The sequence below is a fragment of the Trachurus trachurus genome (genome assembly GCF_905171665.1).
Source record: "Trachurus trachurus genome assembly, chromosome: 8".
Taxonomy (NCBI): Eukaryota; Metazoa; Chordata; class Actinopteri; order Carangiformes; family Carangidae; genus Trachurus; species Trachurus trachurus.
The window spans coordinates 6,824,110-6,836,399 of record NC_139905.1 but is presented as its reverse complement, the minus strand read 5'-3'; the positions used below and the strand labels follow the sequence as shown (position 1 = coordinate 6,836,399).

Here is a 12,290-nt window from a genome sequence, read left to right as displayed (position 1 = left end):
CTTGTTACATTTGTTGAGATGGAAGAGGTGGATGCATGACGTCATGCATCATTAGATGATCTTACGCATCTACCTCTATGCAATGAAACTAGAGATGTAAAGGGTTAAAACATGCAAAAACATTATTATGATGTTGCTCCAGGTTTGAATCGACCATTTTTCTTCTTGGTAAAAACCTGGTTTTTGCAACAAGTACATAATATTCTTATTGATCAGATGAGACTGCAAGATTTCAGGAGCAGTTAAATGAGCCGTTTGCTCTGAAATGAAAAGTTCAGGATCCTATGACGCATTTTTTTTGCAAGTTCTGTCATTTCAAATCACAATTGAAACATTTATCCCATTTTTTTCTCTGAGTTCAGTCATTGAAACTAATTCATGTTATGTGCAAATGTTTTCATCTGTGCAGCAACAAGACAGAAAAACATAAAGATTTTAGTCGTATAATTCATCACTGTTGATGGTGTGAGTTTAAATCCAGGATGTCCTGGTGTGTGTGTGTGAGACGTCGCTGTGTGAAACATCTGGACAAAGAATAAAGGTCACAGCTCCGCCCGCTGCAATAAACTTCAGCTGCTATTACAGGTTATTGAATTTGTCACGTTCCAACTCGTAAGAGGAATCCATGCACCATAAAAAAAAAAAATCAATTTCTTATCAGTCCATGTGTCTTGGCTGCGTTTCCAGGTCTAATATCAGCTCACACCACATCAGACCCAGGTTCCTCTGCAGCTCTGCACACACACATGCACACACACACACACACACTGCTGCTCCATTAGACCATTAGATTGTGCGACGGCCAAACAAGTGGCTCATTACTGTGCAGGTGGAACAAACCGAGGCCGACTGTGTTGGAGAGAAACGGAGAACTGGACTGTGCAGATGTGACAGACGTCTCTAATCTGGTTTTCCAGCTTCTCTCACTTCATTCTGTGCAGTTTAATTAGATCATGTCTCAGTCACTCAACAACTTTCTCCTGTTTTTTAATATAATTCATGTGAAAAACACAAATTACTGTCAGTTCTAACAGCCGCTTCTTGTTGTTTATTCTGTGTGCGAATGCAGAGAGCAGCTGCAGTTTGTTGTCTCTGTCCATCACTTGTCTGCTTTTTTCTGTTTTCATTCCTTCATCCACATCTCGCTGCCCATCTGATCATCTCTCTCTCTGTCTCTCTGTCTTCCCGTCCTCTAGACTGAACCAGACATGTCAGCCAAAGCCATCTCGGAGCAGACGGGGAAGGAGTTCCTGTACAAACACATCTGCACCTCGGCGGCCGTGCAGAACCGCTTCCGCTACGCCAACGTGACGGCGGAGACCGACTTCGACCGGCTGGCGCAGGAGCATCCATGGCTGCTCACGGAGGTAAGAGGAGCGAGGAACATCGACACTGTGACTAAGTAAAAAAAAAAAAAGATCCCAGATTTATCGCCCATAAATGTCACAGTCTCACTTAAAGGCCTGTGGGGGGAAAAAAACGGCCGTAAAGTGGCCTCATGTCTCCTGGCGCTTGTTCTCTGACGTCACCGTGATCCAGCAGCTCTGACTTGCATGAGAACCTGCAAGAGGTCATAAGGTCGACTCGGTGCAGAGGAGGAATTTTTAGACTTCTTAATCTTGGTTTTCATAGTGAAGATGCAGCAGATAGACGACGGCTCTAATAGCAGGTAATTGAATCAGTGTATGACTCATCTGCTCACGACTGGAGGGTTTTATCTGGGAGGTCTGAGGAGGAGGAGGAGGAGGAGGAGGAGGATGCAGAGGACAGATACACGGAGATATGCGCTGCCATTGGATTGATTAGGAAATTGCATTAACTTTCACCCTCGTCCCCGCCGCTCCTCTGCTGACTGGCCCGCTCCCAGATACTAATGGCTCCGCTGTCATAAGTCATTCTCTTTATCTGAGTCGCAAAAGTGAGAGGTAGCTGGGGGTCGCTGGGTGTAATTTCACGTTCGTGCCATCAGGGAACGATCCATACGAGATATTCCTACCTGAATAATTTGCAGTTCAGCTTTCAGGTGATGGATATTATCTATCAGCCTGGGAGTTTAAACACCGAGATATCTGAGTGACAACACGACACGGCTATATAAACACATTCTGGCAGCTGAATTAAGACAGAAGAAGAGGGACCAACCAGTGCAGCATTAGCTTTATTAGCAATTTTTCTAATGCACTTTGTGGAGCTCATTCATCCTAGTGCTGGATCCATGGTCAGAGACTTTAAACATTTGGCTCAGTCTGAAACAGAATTCATTTCCGTTGAATCTGTTGGCTGCAACTACTAATCACACACCTAATTATCAATTAATCTGCCACAGACTGTTAATTAATTACTGAATTGCTGCTTTATTTCAGATTATTATAATGGAAAATGCCTTAGAAATACTCAACCATACTTTTCAACTCCATCTGAATCCAAGGACTAAACTTATGAAGAGCAAATTTGACCCCCAAAAAACAAACCTAAGTAAACAAACACATGTTATATACACTAAAAAATATCTGAATTTGCTTTTTAACATCAGTACAACCCACTATGATACAACAAACATACAGGAGCCACAGAATTATGTATATTGAGTAAAAACTCAGTATCAGTAATCAGTAAAACCAGTAAACCGGTTTTCTTTATTGCCATTCATCAGTTCAGTTCTTCCAAAATAATATATTTTTTGTTTTGCCAGTGGATATTAATGGTTTAAACACATTGTTGTGTCATTTTGTCTATATCATTATGTGAATGTAACAGAGTAGCTTCTGTAAAAGAACATGCTCGGCTTTATTCGCTGCTTTGAAACTCTGTATTTCAGTGAGATTGCAGATCATCATGATGGATGATATAAAAACAATAAGGTTTAAATCGACTGCAGCTGTTCTGTTCTGTTCTGCTGCTGGTTTCTAAATGTTCAGTATCGGTTTCCAGTGTGGCGGCTCGGCGGTGACGCAGCGTCTTGTCGTTGTTGTGTTTTTTTCCTCCAGAGGCTGGTGGTGAAGCCGGACCAGCTGATCAAGAGGCGAGGGAAGCTGGGCCTGGTCGGCGTCAACCTGGACCTGAACGGCGTCAGAGACTGGCTGAAGACCCGACTGATGAAAGAGACAATGGTGCGTCATCCACCCCCCCCCCCCCCTCCTCTCTGCTGTTTTTTACCCCCCTCCCACCCCCCTCTATCTGAGCTCTAAACCTCTCCGATCAATATCATCCCAGTGCTTTGTCAGACCCTCCTCCTCCTCCCGTTGCCCTTTCATTCACCCCCCCTCCCCTCCCCTCCCCTCCCTCCCCACCTTCTTTTTTTGTTGTTGCACCGGTGCATTTGGTGTGTGTGTGTGTGTGTTTCTGCCTGTTGCCCGTGCAGGTTTGCTGCTGAGGAGCTCGGTGGCGTTGGTCTGATGGTTGTAAATCGGTCCAGTCAGCTGAGGCGAGAGCAGCTAGTGAATAAACAGTCGCTCCATTTATCCAGTCAGCACGAAAAGATCCATCACTTTGCCACAGAGACGCCGCTCTGCCTCATAAACCGAGAGCAAAGTTATAGAGACACAGACGGACCATAAAGTACTGAAGAGGAAGAAGAGTGTGTGTTGGTGTTGGTGTGTGTGTTGCAGCACTCGGGTTGTGTGGATGTGTCACTTCTTCACAGATGAGATGAAACTGTCGTCTGCTGCTGCTGCTGCTGCTGGTGGCAGTAAATAAGAATAAATGAAGCCACAGCTGTGTAATAGACAAACTGCAGAGTTTCAGCTTGTTAGATTGTGTCATTTTTATTGTCCCCCAGAGAGGAAAGTCATTCATTAGAGTTAAAGAAGACACACAGATGAATTATCATGAGACTGGATTAACAACATTTAACATTTATCAGCTGGCATACATTTAACTTTGTCCAGTACTTTGCATTATTACCCATTATGATGTATTTAAACCAGTCTTAGTCAATTAGTGAATGTTAGCATGCTAACACGCTAATCTAAGATGGTCAACATAACATCTGTTAAAAGTTTGTTAACACTGATGAATGGATGAATTATAACAACATTAACATCCATCAGCTGCTATAAACTTAACTCTGTTCAACACTTTTAACAACTATTATTTATTATGCTCGGCTGTAATTTAGTTTAGTGCCAATTAGCAAATGTTAGCATGCTAACAGGATAAATTAGATGGTAAACATTGTAAACATTAAACCTACTAAGCTTCAAAATGTTAGCTTTGTCATTTCTTTTCTTTTTTTTGTTAGGTTTGGGGGATAAAGTAAATATCTGCCTGTTTCCTTTAAAATGAGCATTAAAACAGGGATGCAAACAGCGCGCCGAAAAGCGAAACTCGCTTTTTTCATGACCAATTAGGTGACTTGTGTGAATCGTTCAGATCCGAAGAGTTTTTGTTTTTGGGAGGGGGGGGGGGGTCTCAGCTGGGGTCAGTAAAATGTTTTTCTAACAGGCTGACAGTGACAATCACGTGAAACTGAGGCGAACTCATACATGGTTGTCTCTGGTTATACTGATAACTGCCGACCTCCAATGTTGACGCGCGACGTATCCGCGTGGTATCCGCGTGCATTCGGTCGTTTTTCCCCGTGCATGTCCGTTGCTGTGTCAGGCAGGTGTTTCCCACGGAGCTCTGCCCCGTTTCAGGGGTGAAGGAGAGAAGTCGCCTCCGCGATGTAGAATGTGTTCAATTAAAGTGAAACTAACACATTATATAGGCCTATATGTCCATTACACACTTTTAGGCCTTAAAATGTCTTAAATTTGTTGAATTATTGTGTTCAAGACTTAAATAAGACAGCTCTTAAATTTTCGTATGCCCACCATGGGCTCGCATTTCGCTCGCATTTGCCCCTAAAAAAAAAAAAACATGTGTTAACCAGGAAAATCACAAAAAAGAAAGAGCACAACCTGCGATTGGTCAAAAACTACAAATCCCACAATTCTCTGGCCTCCACAATAACAGTAGTTAGTGTAAGTAAGGGAGAGTGGAGCTGTCGGTGAAAAGAGGAAACAACGCCACGTCTGGTCCTGTTCTATGTTGTTGGTTCACACCGTCACCGTTTATTCGTTACGTCCGCGGTGTAAAAGGCCGTGACGCAAAGACGCGATTAGGCGCGAGACGCGGTAGACGCGACTTTTTTTTTTGCGACGCAATACACGCGATTCTTTTATGGCGACGGGACCCTCGCGTCTTCGTCTATTTCATCGTGTTTGGTGGGAAGACCCAAAGGGGCTTCCCACTCAAACACGAGGAACGCTTTTTTTTCGCGCGAGCTTTTACGCGCAACCAAACGCGAGATACGCGAGATACGCGATTTAGCGCTCGTTTTCACTCGTTTCAAAAAAAAAATTTCACTACAACAATTTTTTTTTTTCTTTTCTTTTTCAAAGGAGGTTAAATCGAAAGCAACTGGACTTAGTTATTTACTTATTATAACTAAGTCCAGTTGCTTTCGATTTAACCTCCTTTGAAAAAAAAAAGTATAGGAAGACGTTTCACCTCTCATCCAAGAGGCTTCATCAGTTCATGTAGCATCTGACCAGGCTGGGACTGGTCCAACTATCTGGTGTGGAGACTCAGTATAAGTCCAGTTGCTTTCGATTTAACCTCCTTTGAAATACTATGACCTGGACAAATGAGAATATGCACAGGCCTACAACAACATTTCTGCTCTCACCAACCATGGTTGAGGCGATAACGTGACGCACAGTATACTGTTATGAGACACATTATGCATCCCAACTGTCTTTTTTTTTAGAGGATTCTTTTTTTTACCAAGAATGCGCCCAAAAAAATCATGATCCAGGGGCCAAAATTCGAAACAAATATATATTTTTTTTTAATCATAATTCTCATTATTCTCCTGATGTCGGTTTAATGTAAACAGATTGCGCTGATATGCGTCATGTGACAGCGGGGCAGAGCTGCAGCTGCTGTGCTGTGATGGACCTGATCAGACTGGTGGTGGTCCACAGTCAATCAGTCCCAGAGCCTTCCTATTCACCTCCAATGTAGACGCGACGTGCGCGCTCGTTACCCAAAGCGGCGCGTATCCGCGTGCATTCGGTGCGACGGCGCCGCCGTTCCCCCCCCCCCCCCCCCGTGCATGTCCGTTGCTGTGTCAGGCAGGTGTCTCCCACGGAGCTCTGCCCCGTTTCAGAGGTGAAGGAGAGACGTCGCCTCCGCGATGTAGAATGTGTTCAATTAAAGTGAAACTAACACATTATATAGGCCTATATGTCCATTACACACTGAATGGGATGTTAAATCCCATGTCTTTATTTCTTCAGTTCATTTTAATAGTAATAATTATGACTAACATTCAGTGAAGACCTAAAAATCAGTATCTCCAAAATGGAAATATTGCAATGGTTTTTATTTTTTTAAAGCATTTTTAATATAGAAATGTTGGCCTTCTGAAAACTGTCCATCTATATGCACTCAATACTTGGTTGGGGTTGAACTACTGGAAATAGACTTTTCTGTGATATTGTTAATGGTGAGCCCCCCCCCCCCCCCCCCCCCCCCCCCCCCCCCCCACGACAATTCCTCTCTTTTTTGGTCCTGACCCGTTTGCATCCCTGTTAAAATAGAGTAAATCTGAAACCTAATACAACAATCTTAGTCTTGTTATAGGGAATAAAACGTTATTTCTTCATATTCATTTCTAGGATGTACATATACAGTATCGCTGACTAATTACTTCCTGTTTTTTAAAAACTAGCACGTAGGAACAGTCGCATAGCAGCAGCTGTGAATGTTTAAACATTTCAACATCCTGTCACTTTATTTTCTTCCCTGTAATTCACAGGTTTCTCGCTGCATCACGTTATCACCACAAGTGGTTAAACTGAATCATTCGTCATATTAATAATAGCTTCACCACATGAATGCTTCCTCTTTTCTTCTCTCTGAGCAGCTCAGTCAGAGGTGTTGTTTATCTGCACTGACCTCAGCCCCCTGTGTCCTTTTCCAATCAGATAGACTTTCTGTTTTTTTGTTTAGTTTTTTTCCCTCCATCCATCATCGGCCTCAGAATGCCAACTCCCTCTTCTCTTTTCCCTTTTCATGATATTTTTCCCTTTCTCTCTCTCCGGCTGACTGCTCTCAGCCGGTCCCTGGTTACTCGGTGCCTGTTGGCCTTTACCAGGGGAACAGTGACAGCTCCGCCAAATGAGCTGCGTGTGTCGTGTTAGCGGGGCTTTGCCTGCAGAAGTCTAATACACGACGACATTTTCTTCTTCCCTTCATCACAACCTGTCTCATTTTTTCTCCACAAACGTCTATTAACTGTGTTTTTTAACGACTCAGGAGTCACGGCATCAAATCGAATTTAATGAGCAGTCTGCAGATCAGAGGGCCGTTGCAGTTTTCCCAATGGAAGCTCAGTCTAATGTGTGTTTTATCCTTCTTTTTTCATTAAGAAAATTATATTGTGTTTAATCCCCAGGTGGGAAAAGCCAAAGGAATTCTCAAGAACTTCCTCATCGAGCCGTTCGTACCACATAAGCAGGTAAAACATTTTTTGCACAACCTTTACACCTCTTATTAATAATAATAGCCTAGTAATAATAATAATAATACCAGAAGACATCTATTAATTGACATATTTTTCAATTCAATGCTCCTCCATCCATCCATCCATCCATCCATCCATCCATCCATCCATCCATCCATCCAGGAGGAGGAGTTCTACGTCTGCATCTACGCCACCCGGGAGGGCGACTACGTCCTGTTCCACCACGAGGGAGGGGTGGACGTCGGGGACGTGGACGCCAAGGCGAAGAAGCTGCTGATCGGTGTGAATGAAAAGATCAGCGAGGACTTGGTGAAGAAAGAGCTGCTGACACACGTACAGAACGACAAGAAAGCGTAAGTCAGAGAGAGAGAGAAGGAGTGAGTAGCTGTCGATGATGAGGCCACGTTATAAAACAGGAAGTGAACAGTATTTCTGTAATATCAGATAAGGTGTAATGCAGTTTCCTGAAGCGTACAGGAGATTTGTTTGTGTTTGTTGTTTGTGTGACAGGGCGAGGTGGAGATAAAGGAGTCTATATCTACAGCCTGTAAAGATAATATAAAGATAATGTCCCTAACTACAATTTAATTTTATGAGTTTACGTTGCTTAAGTAATCTTGGATTTTTTATTAAGGCTGTGAAACTGTAACATGGCCGAGTGCAATAACCACATGAATGGATGACTTGCAATTCATCTTGATGGGTGAAATGTGTCACAACATTCTTGTGTATTGTCAACACCGTTATGGTTTTGTGTTGCTACACAACAAATCATATTCACAAGATGAAAAGACGAAAATGTTTGTTTGGTACAATGAAAATGAACACAATCACAATATGATATTTTATTAGCCCAACACAGTGAAAGTGCATTTTGGTAAGTAAGTAAACTTTATTTCAATAGCAAGTGCTTCACAGTTAAAAACTGGTACATAAAAAAAAAAACATAAAAGCAAAAACAGGTTGTCATAAAAACCCATAGAAACCCACCCCTAACTAATAGCCTGTCCAAACAGTCAAGTCTTTAGACTTCAAAATATATTATATTGGCATTTTTTCATTCTCGTACCCCAAAATTTGCAGGTATTTCTTTTGAAGCAATTAACTGTTTTTAAATGAGAACATGACAGATAAAAAGTATTTTATTTTGAAGCAGTAACTCTTGTGTGCTTTAAAAACACAAAGCAGTGTCTCCACAGCAGAGACGTCTCTCAACAGTTAAACTACTAAAAAGGTTTGAGTCTTGACCACTGGAGGAAAAACAGGGTGTCGCTCGCTGACAGCACTTTGATATTGGCAGTAAACACAGGAGGGTGGGGGTGGTTGTTGGGTGGGGGGGCAGGAGGAGGAGGAGGGTTTCCATTAGACAAATGACAAACTCCCTCCTCTGCTTCGCCTCTCTTCGATCAGACCCCACCCCCCCTTTTTATTTATTTATTTAGTTACACAGCATCCACATTCAGAGCATGTCCCTTTATTTTGATGGGTACGCTGCACTGGCTAACCCCCCCCCCCCCACCTCTACTCCCCCTCCCTCCCTCCTCCCTCCCATCCATCTCTCTTATGACGGCAGATTCTGGCCGCTCTCACTGTCTTGGCTGACATTGAAGAAGCCGCCCCAGGAATCACTCTGCCAACCACCGCTCTAAACCCCCCCCCCCCCCCCCTAAATGCACTCAGGAGCAGCACTTGGCTCCGCTGTGTTTCTCTTTTTTTTTTTTTTTTGTTATTCCCATCAGAATCCGACATGTTGTGGAGCTGAGTCACTCTGGGTCTGGGGCTGGGGGGGCAGCGGTTCCTCCCGGCCCCCAGTCAGAGGCCTGACAGTCGGCTGACAATGTTACACAAGGGCCCGAGCTGCCACAACGACTGACAGGCAGGAGGGGAGAGAAAAACACTGCCTTCTCCCCCCTTCTTTCTCCTCCTCCTGCTGCTGTGGCTCGGTCTTGACATGTGAAGGAGGAAGTAAATTAGATTTTGTTTCTCCTTCCTCCTTAACGTCTGCAGATAATTTACAGGTGCGCTGGTTCCTGTCCAGCTCGGCCTTAACAATCCTGCAGAGATATGATGACCTGTTGTTTATCAGTGGAAAATAGAAATGGACTCTGTCATGGCTGGACTGGCAGCTATTAAAAAAACAACATCTAATATCACTGTAAGAAGAATTGAAACTCGTGGCTTTAAATTTGTTCTTATTTCATGAGGAATTTAAATAGTGAAATAAACTGTATAAACACTTGCTGTGGAAGTAAAACGTTGCCTAGATTAATGCAGGATTCAGGGTCATAATTTAAGATTATTTTCATTTAAAAAATCAAATATTCAACCTGTTGTTTTCAAGATTATCAGTTGTTTTGTTTACCAAATTATATGGTGTCAAAGCTTTTCAGATTATATGTAAGATAATTAATAAAATGGACAGAAGCCGATATAAGAAGATCAGACCACTGAATGTTTAGCACCGTTGCTTTGCAAGTGCAACTATTAAAAAAACATCTAATGTCACTGTAAGAAGAATTGAAACTCATAGATTTTAATTAGTTCTTATTTCATGAGGAATTTAAATAGTGAAATAAACTGTATATATAGTAAACACTTTCTGTGGAAGTAAAAGATAATTAATTGCTAACACTTGTCCTACATTAATGCAGGATTCAGGGCCATAATTAAAGATTAGTTTCATTTAAAAAAAATCAAATATTCAACCTGTTTTCAAGTTTATCAGTTGTTTTGTTGAACAAATGTCAGATATGGAGTCAAACTCTTCAGATTATATGTAGGAGAATTAATAAAACAGACAAAAGCAGATATACTGTAAGAAGATCAGACCACTGAATAGATGGATAGATTGCCTTTATTGTCATTGAAATAAGTCAACAAAATTATGAAAAGCATAAAAACATATCACATGAGACAAGATAAGTGTAAAAACATATAAAAACATAAAGCACATGAAAGGATATTGCACATTGACGGCGAGGGGATTGTTTAGCACTGTTGCTTTACACAGCTTGATTAGTCGATAATCAATATAATTAGTGGTGAATCCCCTGACGATTGATGGGTCGTCTTCCGCTCTGATGTGATTTATTTATTCATGTGTGGGACGTTGTGTTCTCTCTCTGCAGGGTTCTGGCCAGCTTCATCGTCGGGCTCTTCAACCTGTACGAGGATCTGTTCTTCACCTACCTGGAGATCAACCCACTGGGTACGTGTGTCTCCTACAGCGACAACACAAACTGTGTCTGAAGCAGCAAACATGACGACGTTATAGGGATGTCACAATTACTTGTTTTCACAATTAATCGCGGTATTGAACGCCACAATTAATTGATCGTAAAGATTCCTAAATACCATCACTTTCCAAAAAAAAGATTATGTATGAACCGTACTGGCAGATGTGCGGCAAAGTAAAGGTAAATGCACAGATACTGGTCCATACGTAACATTGACTCTAGCATTTAAATTCCTACTAATTCAGTGTCATTTGTAATAATAAAAAAAAGATAAAAATTAACTTAAACATTTGGTATAGATGACAATTAATGACTTATATTATTTCAAACACTTTAATAATTGGCCATATTTTAATAGATACTTTGTGTAAATAATTAGTAATGTGATTATATTTTGACTATATTTGATTTTACACATTAATTACAAAATTAATTAATGCATAATAATCATAATCATTTCTCTGACAATAATCGTACCTAGAAAATCTATCTGTAATCGTGACATCCCTACAACGTTATTAACACTTTCCCCTGACGCAGGCTCCTACATATGTTATGAGGTTATATAAGAGGAAGAGGGAACATCAAAAGGAAATTGGGGAGGAAACATGGATGCATAATAAAACACGGTGTTGGGACCTGGAGGAGGAAGAAGACGTCGATTCTGCCTCATTTTTAACACGGAGGCAGGAAACAAGTGAATAATTCATCCAGCTGCTGTTTGATGAAGGCAGCCTGTGTTTATAATGGAGTAATTGGGCACCAGCTTCTGCCCCGTGGCATCTGCTGCTGCTGCTGCTGTGGCTGTGGTGGTGTGATGGGGGGGTGGGGGTGGAGGGGGGGGTTAGACTGGTTTTCCCTGCTTTGATGTCACATACCTCCTCCTCCTCCTCCGTCCCCTCCAGGGAGCAGAGGGTTGTGGGTCACCTGGGGTTGATCAACAGCCTCCCTCCACCTATTTAAAGCTCAGACTGTACTGACAGTGAATATCAGTGGGGGGGCGTTCAGGTACACATCCGGACATCGGTGTTTTTCTTGTCTCTGTGTCGATGGCAGTCGGAGGTGGAGCTGTTCTGTTGTCAGATTGCAGGACTCCAGACTAACTTGTTTTTTTTATTAGATTTTTTTTTTAAATATTGTGCAATGTTCATTTGTTAGCCTTTTTTACATACAGAGAGTACAGGTTTTGAAAAGGGTTTAAGTTCACTTTATAATGGAGTATGTTAATTTATAGGCTCCTACAGTATTTGTGTGCAGATAAATGTTAAAAATGCAGACTAAAAATCGAGAGAATCGGCAATATTGTAGAATCGCAATTTAAATTGAATCGCCATCCAAAAAATCATTGAAGAATCGAATCAGGAGAAAAGCATATCGTCCCAGCCCTAATAGTTGGTAATCCTGTTCAGAAACAGTTTTTGTTCTACTGGGTGAAATGGTCCTTCTGTCCTGAGAGTAGTCAATAGGCTACATTATGTATTCAGAAAAAGGAACGAAAATAATCAGACCTCTGTGGCAGCTGCAGGACTGAAAAACTCTGA

The 12,290-nt window shown here is 42.0% G+C and overlaps 1 protein-coding gene across 1 annotated transcript in view; it reads left to right on the top strand.

Moving 5' to 3' along the window:
- aclya (ATP citrate lyase a) overlaps positions 1–12,290 on the top strand; it is a 30,988-nt gene that overhangs the window by 1,326 nt on the left and 17,372 nt on the right. The window contains exons 2-6 of the mRNA XM_083977373.1: positions 1,197–1,367; positions 2,988–3,110; positions 7,445–7,507; positions 7,676–7,866; positions 10,642–10,721. Coding sequence (XP_083833499.1) covers positions 1,209–1,367; positions 2,988–3,110; positions 7,445–7,507; positions 7,676–7,866; positions 10,642–10,721 — 616 coding nt within the window. The 5' untranslated portion in view covers positions 1,197–1,208. The remainder of the gene's footprint in view (positions 1–1,196; positions 1,368–2,987; positions 3,111–7,444; positions 7,508–7,675; positions 7,867–10,641; positions 10,722–12,290) is intronic.